This window comes from Felis catus, chromosome B3 (genome assembly GCF_018350175.1).
Source record: "Felis catus isolate Fca126 chromosome B3, F.catus_Fca126_mat1.0, whole genome shotgun sequence".
Classification (NCBI taxonomy): Eukaryota; Metazoa; Chordata; class Mammalia; order Carnivora; family Felidae; genus Felis; species Felis catus.
The window spans coordinates 64,500,891-64,521,826 of record NC_058373.1 but is presented as its reverse complement, the minus strand read 5'-3'; the positions used below and the strand labels follow the sequence as shown (position 1 = coordinate 64,521,826).

Below are 20,936 nucleotides of genomic sequence, written 5' to 3'. Positions count from 1 at the left end.
GCCCTGAAAAATATTCCATGTGTATGTCAGAAGACTGTATATTCTATTGTTGGGTAGAGTTTCATATATGTCTTTTAGGTCTAGTTGGTTTATTATGTTAAGTCTTCTATTTCCTTACTTATTTTCTGTCTAGTTGTTCTATTTATTAAGAGTAAATTGTTGAATCTCCTAACTATTGTTGTGGAGTTGTCTATTTCTTCCTTCAGTTCTGTCCATTTTTGCTTCATATATTTTATTGTTTGTCATAATGTGCATAAATATTTACTGTTACATCTTCTTGCTCTCTAGAACCTTTTATTAATATATAATGTCCTCTTTCATCTCTTATAACCTTTTTGATTTAAAGTCTTTTGTCTGATATTGGTATAGCTACCCCTGCTCTCTTTTGCTTATTATTTTCATGGGATGTCTTTTTCTATCCTTTGACTTTGAATCAATTTGTATCTTTGAAGTTTTTAAAAAAAATTTTATTTTATAGTTTATCTATTTTTGAGAAAGAGAGAGGGGGAGCACGTGCGGGGAAGGGGCAAAGAAAAAGGGAGAGGGAGAGAGAGAATCCCAACCAGGCTCCGCACTGCCAGCACAGAGCCTGATGTGAGGTTTGAACTGATAAACCATGAGATCATGACCTGAACAGAAATCTAGGGCCAGACACTTAACCAGGTGAGCCACTCAGGCGCCCTAACCTATTTGTATTTTTGGATGTAAGGTAAGTCTCTTAGAGAAATCACCTAGTTGAGGGTGCCCTTGGCTGGCTCAGTCAGTAGAGCATGCGTGTAACTCTTTATCTTGGTTGGCATCGTGAGTTTAAGGCCCACGTTGGGCCTAGAAATTATTTAAAAAAACAAAAAAAGCACATAGTTAGATTATGTGTTTTTTTTCCTACTCTGCCAATCTCTATAGTCTGCCTACTCTGCCAATCTCTACTCTGCCTACTCTCATTGTAATTGGAGAGTTAAATATATTTACATTTAAAATGATTGATTAGAGGAACCCCAGTGGCTCAGCTCAGTTGGTTGAGAGTTAGGCTTTGACTCAGGTCATGATCTCACAGTTTGTTAATTCAGGCTCCTCATAGGACTTGGCTGCTGCTCACACAAGCCTGCTTCCAATCCTCTGTCCCCCTCTCTCTCTGCCCTTCCCCTGCTTTCACTCTCTCTCTCTTTCTCTCTCAAAAATAAATAAACCAATAATAATAATAAAATGATTGGTCATAAGGAGGGACTTCTGTCACTGTGCTGTTTTTATGTGTCTTACAGCATTTTATCTCTCATTTCTTGCATTTCTGTCTTTGTTTATGTTTGCATTGATTGTTGTGAAATGTTTAAATTACTTTCATGTATATTCTATAGCTATTACTTTGTGGTTACCATGGAGATTACATTTCGTATCTTCAAGTTTTAACACTCTAACCTGAATTTATACCAGCTTAAATTTAATAACATACAAAAATACTCTGCTCCTTTACAGCTTTGTCCTCACCCCTTTCGGTTGTTGATGTCACAGAATTATATCTATATAAATTGAATGCCCAGAAGTATAAACTCATGCTTTTATTCATGATAAAATACTTTTATTTTTTTCTACCACATTAATGTATTACATTTTATATTGTTCCACTATCCCTGTGTTTCTTTTAATTATTATTTTTTAATTTTTTTATTTACATTCAAGTTAGCATATAGTGCAACAATGGTTTTGGGAGTAGATTCCTTAATGCCCCTTACCCCTTTAGCCCATCCCTCCTCCCACAACCCCTCCAGCAACCCTGTTTGTTCTCTATATTTATGAGTCTCTTATGTTTTGTCCCCCTCCCTGTTTTTGTATTATGTTTGCTTCCCTTATGTTCATCTGTTTTGTATCTTAAATTTCTCATATGAGTGAAGTCATAAGATAGTTGTCTTTCTCTGACTGACTAATTTCGTTTAGCATAATACCCTCTAGTTCCATCCATGTAGTTGCAAATGGCAAGATTTTGTTCTGATTGCCGAGTAATACTCCGTTGTATATATATACCGCGTCTTCTTTATCCATTCCTCCATCTGTGGACATTTGGGTTCTTTCCATACTTTGGCTATTGTCGATAGTGCTGCTATAAACATTGGGGTGCATGTGCCCCTTTGAAACAGCACACCTGTATCCCTTGGATAAATACCTAGTAGTGCAATTGCTGGGTCATAGGGTAGTTCTATTTTTAATTTTTTGAGGAACCTCCATACCGTTTTCCAGAGTGGCTGCACCAGCTTGCATTCCCACCAGCAATGCAAAAGAGATCCTCTTTCTCCACATCCTCACCAACATCTTTTGTTGCCTGAGCTGTTAGCGTTAGCAATTCTGACAGGTGTGAGGTGGTATCTCATTGTGGTTTTGGTTTATGTTTCCCTGATGATGAATGATGTTGAGCATCTTTTCATGTGTCTGTTTGCCATCTGGATGTCTTCTTTGGAGACGTGTTTAGTACTGTCTTTTGCCCATTTCTTCACTGGATTATTTGTTTTTTGGGTGTTGAGTTTGATAAGTTCTTTACAGATTTTGGCACCCAAACAGACACTCGTATCAATGGAACAGAATAAAGAACCCAGAAATGGACCCACAAATGTATGGCCACCTAATCTTTGACAAAGCAGGAAAGAATATCCAATGGAATAGAGACGGTCTCTTCAACAAGTGGTGCTGGGAGAACTGGACAGCGACATGCAGAAGAATGAACCTGGACCACTTTCTTAGCCCATACACAAAAATAAACTCAAAATGGATGAAAGACCTCAATGTAAGACAGGAAGCCATCAGAATCCTAGAGGAGAAAGCAGGCAAAAACTTTTCTCTTTGATCCCAGCCACAGTAATTTCTTACTCAACACATCTCCGGAGGCAAGGGAAACAAAAGCAAAAATGAACTATTAGTACCTCATCAAAATAAAAAGCTTTTTTTCTTTTAAGAGATAGAGTGTGAGCAAGGGAGTGTGAGAGGGAGAGAGAGAGAATCTTAAGCAGGCTCCACTCCAGCATGGAGCCCGACATGGGGCTTAATCCCATGACCCTGGGATCATGATCTGAGCCAAAATCAAGAGTTGCACGATCACCTGTGACTGAGCCACCTAGATGTTCCTAATGCCTCTTTTAAATGCATTAGTCTCTTATATTTTGTAGAAAACAATATTTGGGGTTACAAACCAAAGTTACAGTAATACCTAGCTTTTTCCTAATTGCTTTTTCCTTTAAATGTGTTAGTCTCTTAAACCTTACAGAAAAGAAAAACTGCAGTTAAAAACCAGTGTTACAATTTTACTGCTTTTATAAATGCTCCTGCACTTAACTCAGTGAGATCTTTATTTCTCCATACAGCTTCAAGTTACTGTCTAGTGTTACTTCATTTCACTATGTAGGACGTCCTTGAACTTTTTTTGCAGGGCAAATCTAGTAGTAACCCATTCTCTCAGCTTTTGTTTATTTGTGAATGTCTTAATTTTTATCTTTCGAAGAACAGTTTTGCCAGATAAAGTATTCTTTTTTAACCCTTTTTTCTTACAGTACTTTGATCATATCTGCCCACTATCTTCTGGCCCTCAAAGTTTCTGAAGAGAAATCTGCTGCTGTTTTTATTTAGGATCACTTGAAAGTGACTGTCCGCATCTCTTGCTACTTTCAAGATCTCTCTGTGTCTCTGTGTGGCTCTGTTTTGAATTCATCTTATTTGGAGTTTGTTGAGCTTGTCAGATGCTTATATTGATGTCTTTCATTGTACCTATGAAGTTTTAAAACTTGTTTCTTCAGATATTCTCTCTGCCCCTTTCCCTTTCTTGTTTCTACAGGTCCTATGATGTGTAGGTCGGTCCTCTTGATGGTGTCCTCTGGGTCCCTTAAGCTGTTTGCATTTCTTTAATGTTTTTCTTTCTGTTCTTCAGATTCAGTAATTTCTATTGTCCTGTTTTCAAGTTTGCAGATACTTTTTCCGCCTGCTCAAATCTGCCTTTAAATCTCTGTAGTGAATTTTTTATTTGTTATTGTACTTTTCAGCCCCAGAATTTCTTCTTAGTTTCTTTTTAGGTTTCTCTCTCCTTATTGATACTTTCATTTTTGTTTGTACACTGTTTTCTTAACTTTCTCCATATCTTCATTTAGGTCTTCAATCATCCTTAAGAGAGGGTTGTTTTTTTTTTTTTTTTTAAGTTTTTGTCTAATAGATCTGCCATCAGGCCTTTTTTTTTTTTCCTCAATGTTTATTTATTTTTGAGACAGAGGGAGACACAGCATGAGCAGGGAAGGGGCAGAGAGAGAGAGGGAGACACAGAATGTGAAGCAGGCTCCAGGCTCCGAGCTATCAGCACAGAGCCTGACGCGGGGCTCGAACTCACGGACTGAGAGATCATGACCGGAGCCGAAGTCGGACGCTTAACCGACTGAGAGCCACCCAGGCGCCCCCATCAGGCCTTTTTTAGGGACAGTGTCTGTTGATTTTCTTTTTTCCTTTCATTGGGAAAAGGAAAAAAAAATTAATTTACTATTTTCTTGTGTGCCTTAAGTTTTTTTGTTAAACACTGAGTATTTGAATCTATTAATGTGGTAACTCTGGAAATTAGATTGTCCCCATTCCCCAAGAATTGCTGCTCCTGCTGCTGCTGCTGCCGCTGTTGTTGTTGTATTGTTGTGGGTTGTCTCTATGCTGGGAATTTGCCTAAAGTGTAAACTTAGGTCTTTGTGTGTCTTTTCTGAGTATTTCTCTGGGTATGCATAGTCACTTTCTAAATTTCCCCATGAATACAATTGTTCTTGAATGTCCTAGTCTTTAGTATCTGGTACCCCAAATGGGAAAAAGTAAAAAATGATGAATAAAAAAGGATGCTGATCCTTTAAATAACCTGGACATGACTTTATTCTGTTGAGGAAGAACTTAGAACAGTAAGAGAAGGTATAACAACTATGGGTGTTTTCCTCTTTGTCTACACCTCTGTAATCAGCAGCCATCAGTAATCAGAGCATGGATTTCTGGTATTTGGGGGACAGGATTCTTTTTATGCAACCTGGCTCCTGAAATTTGTATGCAAGCTCCTCCAGGAACATGTGCACAATTCCTGCCACGGGGTATGGGTAGCGGCTACTGTACTCCTAGCAGAGATTGACCGGAATTCAGCACAGTTTACTGGCCATGGCTTCCCTTGGGAGTTACAAGCCTTCACCTTCAACAGACTTCAGAGTTCCAACATAGTTATATCAGAAAGATTTCTGCCAGTGTAATTATTGTCTAGGTAGGAAGAAAGATTCCTTCTTACTTTGCCATCTTCCCAGAATCCCCTTTAATCCCATTTTTTTTCTGTATCGAGTGATTTTATGAAGTAGATTAAGTAGCAAGACCTCTATTTTAATAAAGGGGAGAAATGAATTTACTAAAATACAGCAAAGGCTTGCAGGTTTCATTTTATTTACTTTTTTTATTTCTTATTCTTACCTCGTTTTGCAATTAAGAGCTACATTAGAGGATTTGATAAATGTATAGTAATCTTTGGCATTTACCTTTTGGCAGGTGGTTTTGGAATGTATGCTTAAAAAAGACCTCATTTACAATAAGGTCACCCCAACATTTCACCACTGGAAGATTGATGATAAGAAATTTGGCCTTACCTTTCAAAGTCCTGCTGATGCTAGGGCTTTTGATAGAGGCATTCGAAGAGCTATAGAGGATATTTCTCAAGGTAGGTTTTCTCGACTATTTCCTTATTTTGTTTATCACATATAATAGAGTGACTTGAAGCGAGTCCGCTTTTGTGATAGGTGATTGATTAACTTTGAAAGCTCACTGTAGGAAAAGATAAAATAATGGGTTTCTAAACGTTTTATATTTGTCACATCGTAATATATATACCAATTACGTGCATTGTCTTGAAGCCATCAGTAGCACCCATCAGATAATTCAGATGTTTTTAAGTAAGAGCATAAAGAAGAGGAGAACAGTTAGAACTTTTAGAATCCTTGTGTGTTGTTACATCAGTCATATCCTTGTTTGGGTTATAAAAAAGCAAAAATTTCTAATAATCAATTATGGTTAACCTTTGAACAACATGGTTTCAATGGTGGACCACTATATGTGGATTTTTTTACAATACAGTACCATAAATGTATTTCCTCTTCCCTATGATTTGCTTGGTAACTTTTTCTGTCCTTTATTTTATTTTATTCTAAGAATATAGTGTATAATACATATAACGTACAGAGTATGTGTTGATCAACTATTTATGTTATTGGTAATGCCTCCGGTCAACAATAGACTATTAGTAGTTAAATGTTGGGGGGAGTCAAAAGTTACATGTAGATTTTCAACTACATTGTGGGGGGTGAACTGGGGTTGGTGTCCCTCACCCCTGCAATGTTCAAGGACAGTGTTTGATTGTATTTGGTTATTAGAAATTTTCTCTTTTTTATATGTAGACTCTTCTTTTTTCTGTGGCAAAAACCCCTTCTTAAAACTGTTCTTAACTCTTTATCTGGTTTCATAATTGAGAATTGGTAGAGACCACAGCTCCATCTATCCCTTTGCATGTTTTGCCAGTTTGTTAAGATTATTAACTCTAAGGCTTGCAGGTTTTATTTTATTATTTTTTTTTAAGTTTACTTATTTCTTTTGAGAGGCAGAGAGAGAGAGAGAGAGAGAGAGCGAGCATGAGTGGGAGAGGGGAAGAGAGAGAAAATCCCAGGCAGGCTCCACGCTGTCAGTGTAGAGCCCAGCGTGTGGCTTGACCTCATAAACCATGAGATCGTGACCTGAGCCGAAATCGAAGAGTTGGTTGCTTAACCACCTGAGCCACCCAGACACCCCTAAAGCTTGCAGGTTTTAAAGGGAAGAAGAATGTATTTACATGTAAGACTGGCCTCTGCTTAATTAAGCAAAAATAAATCACTTTAAAGCCCATTTCTTCCCTATAACGAAATTATAATTAAGACTTGTTTTGTTTTTCTAATTAAGAAGGAAAATTGTCTCTACAAATAGAAATTACTTTCTATATAACATAACTGAATCAAAATATATTAGCATTGTGATTTGTATATTTTGAAGATGGCATTTTGGTAGAAAAATTCAGGAGAAATGAATGAATTATGAGACTGACCATAGGCAAGAGCATGGAAATGCTTAGTACAAGTTTGTACTGATAATGTATGAAGTTGTAAATAAATCATTCATTCAGCTATTTTAAAAGATTAGAGATTGGTACAGTCAGTGATTTCCAGTTCAGAAAAACTTCCACAGAATAGTAGCAGTCATTTTATCTTTATTACAAGAATCTAAAATTCATTCTAGATCAGTATTTTGAGGTGCTTGGATGGCTCAGTCAGTTAAGCGTCTGACTCTGGCTCAGGTCATGATGTCGTGGTTCACAAGTTCAAGCCCCACGTCGGGTTTTGTGCTAACAGCTCAGAACCTGGAGTCTGCTTCGCGGATTCTGTCTTCCTTCAATCTCTGCCCATCTCCCACTGGTGTTCTCTCTCTCTCTCTGTCTCTCTCTCTCTCTCTCTCTCTCTCTCAAATAATTAAAACATTAAAAAAATTAGATCAGTATTCTCAGTATTGGCTGCATATTTGAATCATCTGGGACCCTTTGAAAAATAGAATAACTGGTCCCCACTCGAGACCACTTGAATCATTCTATCTAGAGAGGGGAGGCGAGGCATTTTTTTAAAGTTCCTATCCATTTCAAATGTGATGAGGAATTGTGAAATTATTATATTATGAATTGAGAGGGGGGGAAAAAGATTCCAAGATTCTCTAGCAGTGGTTGTGGTTCTGAAACCACTGCAAGAAACTTTGAAATAAAAATACTTGATACCCTATGCCTCATCCCCCAGATTCTGACATTATTGGTTTGGAAATATATTGTACCACCAGTATATTTTGTAAATTTTTTCCAATTGATTCTGATATTTAGTGTTCAAGAACCAGTACTTTAAAAAGATAACCGATTATCCATGGCTGCTGGAATTTATGATTTACTTTTTTTTAACTAAGCTTTTTGTTTTAATTCCGGTATAGTTAACATACAACGTTATATTATTTTCAGGTGTACAATATAGTGACTCAGCAATTCTGTACATTACTCAGTGCTCATCATAAGTGTACTCTTTAATCCCCATCACCTATTTGGCTCATTCCCCCATCCAACTCCCCTGTGTTAACCATCAGTTTGTTCTTTATAGTTAAGGGTCTGATTCTTGGTTTCTCTCCCTCTTTTTCTTTTAATTTTTTTTAATGTTTATTTTCGAGAGAGAGAGAGAGAGAGAGAGAGAGAGAGAGAGAGACAGAGACAGAGCGTGAGTCGGGGAGGGGCAGAGAGAGAGGGAGACACAGAATCTGAAGCAGGCTCCAGGCTCCAAGCATCAGCATAGAATCTGATGCAGGGCTCAACCCCATGAACCGTGAGATCATGACCTGAGCAGGAGTCGGATGCTTAACAGACTAAGCCACCCAAGCGCTCCTGTCTCTCTGTTTTCTTTCCTTTGCTCATTTGTTTTGTTTCTTAAATTTGACATATGAGTGAAATCATACAGTATTTGTCATTCTCTGACTGACTGATTTTGCTTAGCATTATATACTCTCTGGCTCCATCCATGTTGTTGCAAATGGCAAGATTTCGTTCTTTGTGGCTGAGTAATATTCCGTTATGTATATGTACCACCTCTTCTTTATCCATTCATCTACTGGCGGACAGGCATGTGGGATGCTTACATAATTTGGCCATTGTAAATAATGCTGCAGTAAACACAGGGCTGCATGTGTCCCTTCGAATTACTGTTTTTGTACATTTTAAAAAAAAAAATTTTTTTTTCAACGTTTATTTATTTTTGGGACAGAGAGAGACAGAGCATGAACGGGGGAGGGGCAGAGAGAGAGGGAGACACAGAATCGGAAACAGGCTCCAGGCTCTGAGCCATCAGCCCAGAGCCCGACGCGCGGCTCGAACTCACGGACCGCGAGATCGTGACCTGGCTGAAGTCGGACGCTTAACCGACTGCGCCACCTAGGCACCCCTGTTTTTGTACATTTTGTATAAATACCTCGTAGTGTGGTTATTAGATCATAAAGTAGTTCTATTTTTAATTTTTTTGAGAACTTCCATACTGTTTTCCACAGTGACTGTACCAGTTTGCATTTCCTAAATTATTGTTACTTTTGAGCCTGTACTCATGTCTCCGTAAAAGCATATTTCTTTCCCTAGGATCAAATAAATTAGGTTTCATGTTTTAAAAGACAGTTTAAAAATGTGGAGGAGCTTACAAACTTCTGGCCAAGTGGAATAGACTACAGTACTCAGTCTGTCTCATTATTTTTGAACATTTTTAAAGGTATACTGAGGGTTAGCATTATTGCCAGCCACGGTATAGACTTTCAGCAATCTCATTAAATTTTTCTTACTTAGCCTTCCATGACAATAAGAATAAACTATGCAATCCTTTCCAAAGGACAGATTTCTCCTCATCTCCATGCTAGCTGTGTCTCACAAGGTAGCATAAACTCGGAATACTTTGTTAAGATCTCATTCTTTATGAATTTATTAAAACTAAAGGCACTCTTTGAACACCGTGAAAATTTACACAGAGACACTGGTTTACAAAGATCAATAGCAACAATTGGCCATTGGCTGTCTATAGTGGTTTATGGCTTTATTTGTTTTCTTTCTTAATGAGAGCAACTAAAATCCTCATTTTGGATATTAATTACTGTTTTCTGGTTAAGAGTATTTAGAAAATTGAATCAAACATATGTGGGTATCATCTAAACACTAGAGGAGTGTATTCCATATATACTGCCTATCATTTTGAGCACTTAAGAAAAATCAAGTGTAGGACTTGCTACAGATAGTACGCTTTCACAGAAAATAGCACTTGAGTAAATAACTGGAAATAATACCTGTAGAAGAGGTAAACAATCCCTCATTCTCTGTTCTCCTAACAAAGGGGCTGGTATCAGTGGCCAACATCTGACTCGTTGCCAGGAAGCCCAGAGTGATCTCTGATCAGTTCTACACTATTATAATGATTTAATTAATTAGTCAATAATACTAAATCCTAAGACAAAAACTCTTTGCTTAATTAACTTCTCCCTGTTTTCTTAGGATGCCCAACATTTAAAAATGAAGCTGAAGGAGTAGAAGATGACTTACAAGTAAGTAGTTTGCTTTGAGAAGAATTTTTTTTAATGTTTTTCTTTTATTTATTTTGAGAGAGAGTGAGAGCATCTGCACACTGAGTGGGGGAGGGGTCGAGAGAGAGACAGAAGAGAGAATCCCAAGAAAGCTCTACACTGTCCATGTGGAGCATAACGTGGGGCTTGAACCCACGAACCGTGAGGTTATGACCTGAGCTGAAATCGTAAGTTGGACACTTAACTGACTGAGCCACCTAGGCGCCCCAAAAGGAATTTCTGAACATAAAGGATATGGAGGACGTCACTAACTTTAATAAATGAACAACTTAATTTGTAAGAAAATTTCTAAGACACTCTTTTGTCACCAAGTACAGAGAAACAGAAACAATATGATGTCTGGGTGGGTGGGTGGGTGTGTGTGTGTGTGTGTGTGTGTGTGTGTGTGTGTGTGTATGCATGTATTATAGAGAGAAAGTTTGTTTTTATTCACTTTCCTTTGGTTGATTTGTTGGTGGTGGTGGCTGGTTTTTTTGGTTTGTCTTTAAAGGAATTGGCTCAGTGATTGTGGGGACTGGCAAGTCATAAATGCACAGACAGGCATGCATGGCAATTCTTACACACTTTGACGTTTCAATTTTGAGTTGGAAGGCATTCTCATGTCAGACTTCCTTCATCTTTGCAGTGACCAATCTTAGTCTTTAAGTCTTTTTGTAATGAGATCTGTCTGCTTTATGGAGGATAATTTCCTTTACTCAGAATATACTGATTTAAATATTAGTCACATCTGAAAATACCTTCACAACATTTAGACTGGTTTGACCAACAGCTTGGCACTATAGCTTCACCAAGTTGACGGATAAAATTAACCATCACATATAGGCAAGGTACTTACATAAAGAATTCACAGAAAAGGAGTTACAAATTGTTAATGAGCATATATGAACAGTGGTAATCAGCAGGTAGAAATTGACACTCTCCCATACTGTGTCTGTGAGCTTGACCAAATTGATGCCTTGCTGGAGAAAATGTAGATTGGTTGATTCTTTGTAGAAGGCGGTTTGGTAATATGTATTAAAAAGCCTTAAAAACAGAAACATGAATGCCTGTTGATCTAGTGAACCAATTTCCAGTGATTTATACTAAGGAATAGAGATACACAAAGATTTTTTTATACACAGATCTTGGGGTGTATTTAAAGTATTAATAAAAAATAAGCTATTTAAATAGGAGAATCTGAATTAATAAAAAGTATATAAAAAGTATATCTTTGTCATGCAACCATTAAATATTATTTATTAATTTGCTTACAATATATTGATTAATAAAAACATAAAAATTATATGGTTATCACTACTCACTAAAATGTTAAATGTTTTGTTACTTTTGGATTGTGGGATTCTGAGCTATATGGCTTCCTTTTTAGTACTTTTCCATATTTTTCAAGTTTGATACAATAGATACGAATACTTCACAACAACGTTAGAGCAGTAAACCCAAATTTGTATGTATATCTTGTATTAATAATCATTCATATTACTGTGAAAATAGTTGTGACCTAAAGACATTGCAAAATGTTTTATGTGCATTTATAATAAATAAAAATGTTTTTATTTTGGAAATTTTGAGAAATATAGCAAAATATAGAGGAAAAAACATAAATATGCAACCATCCACATTAGCTACCATACATTTGTCACATAGACTGGGATTTTTTCCATACACATAAATGTGTATTCACATGTGTTAATTGTCATATCATTATACTATAGTCTTTTTTTGTCACTTAAATATTTGATAATATTTTCTGTGTCCTTAAGTACTTTTACAAGTTTATAATTTTTAATGTTTTTATTTTTATGTAATTTGTTTTTGGTAGATGTATCGTCATTACCGATCCCCCTTTTGTACATTTTAGAGTTCTTTTGTGTGTTTAAATATATGAATCTGTTTATTTTATTGATGGTTATTTATTTTAAAAACACAGTGAGTTGCAGTTAATTAGATATAAGAAATAAGTAATAAGATGAAAATAATAGTTTTTACTTAAGTGTTTTAACAAAGTTCCATTTTGTTCTGGTATCAATCAAAATATGGGGCTGCAAATAGAGAAACATTTTCTGGATTGCCTCCTATGATGAAAGTAAATTTGGTTAAAATTCAATTTCAAAAAAGTAGATTTTCACATACCAACACTGTCCATTACATAATGGCTGTTATTGTAGTATTCTTTTTTTTTTTTTTAAGTTTATTTGTTTATTTTGAGAGAGGGGGAGAGAGAGAATCCCAACTAGGCTCCACACTGTTAGCACAGAGCCTGATGCAACGCTTGATCTCACAAACTGTGAGATCATGACCTGAGCTGAAACCAAGAGTCAGACAGTTAACTGAGCCACCCAGGTACCTGTTAATATTCTTCTGATTTGGTTTCACTTCATTTCTGTATATAGCTTTATGTAAATGAAAAACTGCTACAGGACATAATTGTTTGCACTACTTTGTGCATATAACAGTCAGTGTGTTTGGTAAAAACTATTGTTTTCATACTCTTATTTGCTGTTAGTACTATAAACGTCAGGGCTTTGGTATGGAGTAAAAAATGGGAAAGATACGAATGAGAAATCATAAATTTATCATTGAAGCAGACAAAATAGTAAAAAGTTAGAAATAGGAGGAGGCTTGGGGCGCCTGGGTATCTCAGTTGGTTAAGCGTCCGACTTCGGCTCAGGTCATGATTTCACAGTTTGTGAGTTTGAGTCCCACGTCAGGCTCTGTGCTGACAACTCAGCCTGGAGCCTGCTTCAGATTCTGTGTCTTCTCTCTCTGCCCCTCCTCTGCATGCTCTGTCTGTCTCTCTCTCAGTAATAAATAAATATTAAAAAAAATGTTTAAAAAAGAATAGGAGGAGGCTGGTAAAGAAAATTACTATATGACAAAAAGCAGCAAGAGTAGTTCTTCTGTTAGCTCCTTGGGATCTCTACTTTGTAGTCACGTATCTCCAGTGCTCTCAATCCAACATGTTACATACACACCCTAAAAGAGTTATTTATATTTTAACTTTGTTAGACATTAACACACTTGCTTGATTTTTATTTTCATAATAAAATAGAAAATATGCAATGTCCCTGGAGACTGTAGTAATAGGCTTCCACTTAAATGTAATTTTACTAGGAGCAATTTTTGTATCGTTTTAATTTTTTTCTTTTAATTTTCTTTAAAGTGTATTTACTTATTTTGAGAGAGAGAGAGAGTGCAGGAGGGTCGGAGAGAGGGGGAGACAGAATCCCAAGCAGTCTCTTCACTGTCAGCCCAGAGCCCAATGTAGGGCTGGAACCCGCAAACCCTGAGATTATGACCTGAGCTGAAACCAAGAGCCAGACACTCAACTGACTGAGCCACCCAGGTGCCCCTGAAGTTTTAATCTTGATTTTACTTACTGTGGTATTTTAAAAACAGATTCTTAAATTCTTTTCCCTTTGATGGAATCTAATTCTCCTCCTCCAGAGCGTCCTTTATACTTAGTTGTTTGTTAACAAAGGAACTATGGTAGGGATGCCTGGGGGGCTCAGTCAGTTAAGACTTCAGCTCAGGTCATGATCTCATGGTTCGTGGGTTCGAGCCCTTGCATTGGTCTCTGTGCTGACAGCTCAAAGCCTGGAACCTGCTTCAGATACTGTGTCTCCTTCTCTCTCTGCCCCTCTCGTGCGCGCTCTCTCTCTCTCTCTCTCTCTCTCTCTCTCTCTCTCTCTCAAAAATAAATAAACATTAAAAAAAAAAAAACTATGGTAGAAATCACGTAAGGTGTGACTTCCAAAGCAGCTTCTTTCCGGTTTTCTTGGTTTATCTGTACTAGAAAATGACAATTGTCATGTCATGAGGACACTCAGCAACTCAGTGGAGATGCCCATGTGGTGAGGAACTGAAGTCTTGTGATAGTAATGATATTAGTGAGCCATCTAGGAAGTAGGTCATTTACCGCCTAGACAAGCCTTTAGAAGACTGTAACTTGACTGTAAACTTCATTGGAGACTGTGAGCTAGAACCTGTTAAGTTAACAATTAAACTGTTTCTGAATTCCTGACTTACAGAAACTATAAAATTAATGTTAAGTGTTAATTGAAGCCTCGAACTTTGGAAATAATTTTTTACTAATACAGATTTAGGTACCCCCAAATGGGGTGCTGCCGTAGCAAATACTTTAAAATGTGGGATAGACTGAACTTGGTCAGTAGATGGAAGGTTAATGTCAGGTGTTTGAAGAGACTGCCAGTGAAGGCTTAAATGAAAATAAAATCATATTAGAAACTGGAAGAAAGGGTATCTTTGTTATACAGTGGCAGACAGTTTAGCAACACTGTCACCTTCAGTAATGTGGGTCCTTTAGAAAATATATCTAATGAGCTAGGTGACACAGCTAAGGAGATTTTTAAGCAAAAGTTTAAAACTGTTGCTTGGTTTCTTCTTTCTGCTTATGGTAAAAACAGGAGAGAAGAGAAGAAAGGGCTCCTAAACAATATGGAGCCAGGACCCGATGGTTTGAAATTCTCATCCTCTCAGTATGTCCCACTGTGCTGAGATTGGGAAATGGCATCCAGGCAAAGGTTAAATCCAGGGCACTCTCAGAATAGCTTTGTCTAAAGATGATGAAGCTAAGTGTGTGACATACAGTCCTCTGTTAAGATCTCAGACATATCTAAGGTATGCCTCCAAGAACTTTTCAATCAAAGTCATAGGGCTAATTAAACAGATTAAGGATGTCCCTTAGTAGGAATTTATAGTAGAGAAGAGTTTATCTCAGATTTGTGACTGCTCATTTTTGTCAAATGTGTGAACCCCAATAAGAATTCCAAGAGACCCATGGTATTTTCCTTTTTTTAAAAAAATGTTTATTTATTTTTGAGAGAGAGGGCAAATGAAGGAGGGACAGAGAGAGAGAGAGAGAGAGAGAGAGAGAGACAGAGACAGAGACAGAGAGAGACAGAGAATTTGCAGCAGGCTCCACAGTGTCAGCGCAGAGCCCTATGCAGGGCTCGAACTCACGAACTGTGAGATCATGACCTGAGCCCGAAGTTGGACACTTAATCTACTGAGCCACCTAGACATCCCCTACAGTCTTGTCTTTTCTTTTCTTTTCTTTCCTTTTCTTTTCTTTTCTTCTTAAACGTTTTATTTATTTTTTGAGGGAGTGTGAGTGTGGGAGAAGTAGAGGGCGAGGGGCACAGACCACCCGAAGCAGGCTCTGTGCTGACAGCAGAGAGCGCAATTCAGGGCTGGAACTCAGGAACTGTGAGATCATGACCCAAACCGAAGTCAGACACTCCCCCCAACTTAGCCACCCAAGTGCCCCCCTCTCACAGTATTTTCAAAGGCGTTAATTTGGCAGAAGTATCACCAACTTGGATTGAAGAGTAGCTCTTTAGATCCAAAGATTCTACTGGTAGGAAGCAGGTGAAAACAACTATACACATGTGTGTGAATATGGGCTACTTTTCATAAAATGGAAGGGTGACTCAGAAAAGAGAGCCCAAATCTCCAAGGCCAGAGCCAAGAACTATGGAGAATTATTTCTAGATCCTAAATTCTTTTCAAGCAACTTGGAAGATGTTTCTACTTTGATTTCAGAATTACTTTGGATCAGTTGACTCCATTGTTGTTCCCATATTTTTAAATTTTGTACAAGATGGTGTTAACAGCAGTTTTCCTCTGCCTGTCCTACCATTGTATTTTGTGTATGTGTGGGGCAGATAATTTGTCTTTTTAGTTCACAGGTCTTCACACTGGGAGAAATTGTACTCAAAGGATTGTGCTTAAGGAACTGTCCCCAAGAAGTTTCATCTGTACATGGATCTATTTAGATCACAACATCCTGGATGTGAAGTTGTTGCTCTAAAGGGATGAGACTTTTGGGGGAGTCTTGGGAGGGGGTGAGTGTATTTTGCATATGCGGAAAAATGTTAATTATTTGTCCAAAGAGTGGTGAACAGTAGTGATCATAAAATATGTCCACAAATTATTTCATAGTCCTCTCTTCACTCGAGTCTAATTGCCCTCTCTTGAGTGTCACTGTATGTAGTGACTTACTTCTAACAAATAGTATGTGAAGGAAGTGAGGTTAGGTCGTGAGATTTGTGACTTCCATCTTGCTCTTTCTCTTGATCATTCAGTCTGGGAGAAGCTTGGTAATGTGCAAAGACACTTAAGCAGTTCTGAAAAGAGATGAGACCTTGTTTCAGCAGCCAGCATGGAAATGGGTCAATCTTGGAAGAAAGTTTTCTAGCCCTAAACAAGCCTTCAGATAACTGCAGCCATGGCTATTACCTTTACTGCAACCTAATGAAGGACTGTGAGCCACAACCACTCAGCTAAAGTGCTTCAAAATTTCTCATTCACAGAAACTGAGATAATAAATGCTGGTCTTTAAAGCCGCTGCTTTGTGGTCCTTATGCAGGAATAGCTAACCAAATACACAAGCAGAACAAAAGCTAACATTTGTACTCCTGTTCCTTTAATCTTAATCGTCACCCCTCTCAGTTTTTTAGATGGTGTCTAGGTTAGGCTAAATTCCATCTTTCATTAATAGAAGAATGTGTTGTAATCTTAGTTTTATATAACCTTTTATAACTAAGAGTATGTTCAGGTAGGAAAAAAGTCCTCTTTATTACTTTAAAAAATTCTGACCTGATTATGTAAAAATTAACCTTAATTATATCAATAAAGGGATGGTGGACTGAGATGCTAACAAAATGTGAGATAAATTTTTCTGACCTTCCTGTTTGAAAATGTTTAAAGAGAATTGATATCCAGAATTAAAACTGCTGAAGAAAACTCTTAAATTTACCTTAGTACCATTTATTTCATGATATGCCAAAGTTTTTATGTGTCATTCTTATTTTGGAGTATATTGGAGGTTATAAAGTATTTTAATTTATTTAACCATTTTATCAGGAGTAAAGTACATCATTGTTTTGTAATTCACCTGTGGGCTTGGCATAACTAAACACTGTAAAATTATTTTGAATACAAATTGCAATTTATAGTAGTAGCTATGTCAGGTTTACTTTATTGGTGATTATTTGCAAAGACAACTAAAATGGTTATTTATTTTATTTTTGAGAGAGAGAGAGAGAGAGAGAGAGAGAGAGAGAGAGAGAGAGAGAAAGAGAGGGAATGAGAATGTGAGCAGGGGAGGTGCAGAGAGAGAGAGGGGGACAGAGGATCCAAAGCAGGGTCTGTGCTGTCAGCACAGAGCCCGTTGCGGAGCTCAAACTCACGAACCGTGAGATCATGACCTGAAGCTAAAGTCAGCTGCTCAACTGACTGAGCCACCCAGGTGCTCCACTAAAATGGTTTTTAAAGAGTTACTCATTATCTAAATTTTTTTAACCCAGAGGAGGTAATGATTGTGTTTTATTTAGGTTATCAGTGTCTTCAAAGGCATTAAATAACAGAGTGGAAATTCTCTCCATTTCAAGTATTTATTAATTTATTCAACAATTATTTGCGCACCTTTTCTGTTGTAACTATACTAGACATTTGGTTATTTGCTGGTGGCTGCCTTTCTGCTTTCAACAATTTAGTGTCTTTATTAGGCATCATAAATCAGAAAGATGTCTACCTTTTTATTTCATACCCATCTTTGAAGGGTTTTATGACACAACATCATTTGGATTTAAAATCAAACCTTGCTCATCTTTAATCCTTCATGTTTTAGTGCAGAGCTGATCATGTACATAGCTGTTACCAACAAGGATTTTTAAAGAAAAATCTTGAAAGTTAGGATTTTTAACCAAAGCTGTGATAAGATAGGAATGTTGTATTCATTGGTTTCTTTCTTAGACTGTTTCAGTGAGCCAGTTAGGTTTGTTTTATGTTTGTTGTTGTTGTTTTTATTGCTGGCTCACATTTGTTATAAGATCATTTTTACAGTGTTTCTCCAACCAAAGAACAGCTCTTACTGTTGAGATGTGCTAGATTGGTAAGAAAACTCATAAAACTCACCTCAACAGGGTTGTGGTTTTAAGAGGAAAAGATCTCAGATTTCATGCTTTTGGGAAGAAGAAAGATGACACTGACACCTTATTGATCTGAAATGAAAGTTGTCTTATTTTTTCTTTTGGCCACTGAGAAATACTTGACTTACTTTGTTTTAGAATTTGATAGTGGTTTCTAGCCACAATGATTTAATATAATTTTGTTACAGCAGGGGGGATATGAATTGTTTGTGTACTAATTTTCAAAGGTGATAACATTTTAATAAGACTTTATATCTAAGAACTAAGTTAATGGATAGACATTATTTAGCTGGCAAATGGATGTTATATTACTGTGACCATTACCATCCTACATTAAATACTATCTCATAGTTAAGTTCCCAAAGCCTTAATATATTTCAGGTTGAGTTTTATTTGTTATTTAACAAGGGAGCAAAAAAACTGTATAACCTTTTTGCATGTTTTGTTATTTACATTTTTTCTTGACTCTTAGACTAATACATCTTCATGTAGACGCTTTAGATAGATAGAAAATTATAAAGAAGAAATCAGGGATCATTTAATTCCTACCCAGAGATAACTGCAATTAATATTTCGGGTACTTCTGCCTTGGTTTTTCTTTGTTCTTTCATATTGTATTCAGATATATACTTCTTTTTTAAAGTGCCACAGGACCCCGTCTCTTCTCCAGTTTGTGTGTGTGTGTGCGTGTGTGTGCATGTGCGTGTGTTGTGTGTGTGTGCGTGTGTGTGTGTGTGTGTGTATTTTAAAGATTTTAAAGTAATCTCTGTGCCCAGCATGGGGCTTGAACCCACACTCTAAGAGTCACATGCTTTACCAACTGAGCCGGGCAACCTTTGATTCTGTTTTGAAATGACTTTGTGCTGGTGATGATAGCAATGGTGGTAGTTGGAATTTAAGTAGTATAAATCCTAAAATTTGAACCCACACGCAGTCTGACTTCAGAGTTTTTACATTTAGCCACTATAATCATACAACTGTGTTAAACAATTTATTTAACCATGTTTTATTGAACATTTACTTTATTCTCCACAGCCTCTTACATTAATTTTTGTTAATATTTCTGAGTGTGGCCTTAGGATAAGATCCTAGAAGTAGATTTACCAGTTAAAGGATTGTATAAAAGATTTATATAGTTACCAGAAACTATATAACTGCTGCCTAATAACTCAAAATCAGATTTACAGACAATAAACAATTCCTGAAAACCTAACACCACATTTAAGTCAAACTAACTAAATTAGAAAAATAGTTTAGTTTGTGTGTTGATTAATCTAAGGCAGAGGACTTATTTTCTTTTTGCTGTTTTTGCAAGACATTGTATCTTGGTACATTTCTCATATTCCTTCCATATTGTTTTATCACTGATTACTGTGCTCAGATTGATTAAACAAAATTTTGTATGTGCTATTAATGTTTTTATACAAAGCTTCTAGACAAATATAAGATTAAAGGCTCACAGGTTAGTTTGTTCTTACCCTGAAACTAATCAAAGAAACAAGAGAAATCTAATGAGTAGAATAGGAGACAATTGTCAAATCTGAAATGAATTGCTACTGGGTGCTACACCAAATTATTAATGGTGATTTTGCTGGGTTTGTGGAATTGTAATTTTTTTTTCTGTGCTTCCTAAGTTTGCATAATTTGAGTCTATAATTTTAAATGCCAAAGAATTCGGTAGCGTTTTTAACTTACGCAGTGCAATAATATTTCTTTATCAAAGAACATTTAAAAATCATTCCATCATGCTAAAATAAACTAATAGTATAATTATTAAAATCTTCTCTTGTTGGATTTAACCCAGCCACACATTTTTAAACCTGTGTTTTGTGATCTACACCTACAAGAGTAAACTTCTTGAGCAATAAGTAGACTGTGTGATAACACTTTTTTTCACACCTGATTATTAGTTGGGACTTATATATATAAAAGGTTTGCAGAGCAACGCTGTTTTCTCTACTCATTTCTGCAGTAAGAAGGGACAAAGGGAAGGAGAGAAGCAAAGACTTTCTGTTTTCTCTGCAGCTGTCATCTAGCCTTATGTTCTGATAGAGAGCTACAGCTGGAATTATTTTATTGCTTTACCCAGCATCCTTTTGCCTCTATGTACAAAATTTCAATAGTAGTCTTAGGAGAAGAAAAAGCTAAACAATCTCTTAGCAACCATAGGAGAATAATTACTATACCAGCCTCTGAGAGTGAAACAGATTTCCATTGTACATTAAATGCTGGCATAGGTTACTTTACAGATAATATAGTTGAGAGTATGCCAGCACGATCCTAAGAGCATTGAGTGTGGGTGTGTATAAGTGCTGTAGACAATTTTTTTAAAGCTAGAGGTCATGTAAATGTATGTACAGCCTTTACACATATCATGTGTTACGTTTTGTGGTCTTGTGAAAGATTTTTGGCATTTCCCACCACCTAACTTTCGAATATATGGTCCCATAGTAATTGTTACTTTTAAGGAGTCGTAATTTTGTTAAAAACATTCAAATTTGACTAAGCCTGAATATTTTTTACTCCATTCTGTCCAACTTAACAAAGCGTTTTGGTTATTATTAATTTTAATTATGGAAATAGTACAAATAGTCTGTTTGGAAAAGAACAAAATATTTTTCTTACTACATTGGCAAAGACTGGTAAGTTGATAAGGCCCAGTGTGAACAGAAACGTGAAGAAATGGTCCCTCTATCATATGCTATTGAGGGGTTCTGAAATGATACATAAGCTTGCTCTAGAAGATAGCTTTGTAATGTAATTGGAATATATGCATATTCTTTATTCAGTAATTCT

At 36.6% G+C, this 20,936-nt stretch overlaps 1 protein-coding gene across 1 annotated transcript in view; it reads left to right on the top strand.

The window, feature by feature from the left end:
- Positions 1 to 20,936, top strand: part of SPRED1 (sprouty related EVH1 domain containing 1) — a 139,730-nt gene that overhangs the window by 89,006 nt on the left and 29,788 nt on the right. Inside the window, exons 3-4 of the mRNA XM_011283078.4 lie at positions 5,521 to 5,689; positions 10,100 to 10,149. Of these exons, the coding sequence (XP_011281380.1) occupies positions 5,521 to 5,689; positions 10,100 to 10,149 (219 nt within the window). The remainder of the gene's footprint in view (positions 1 to 5,520; positions 5,690 to 10,099; positions 10,150 to 20,936) is intronic.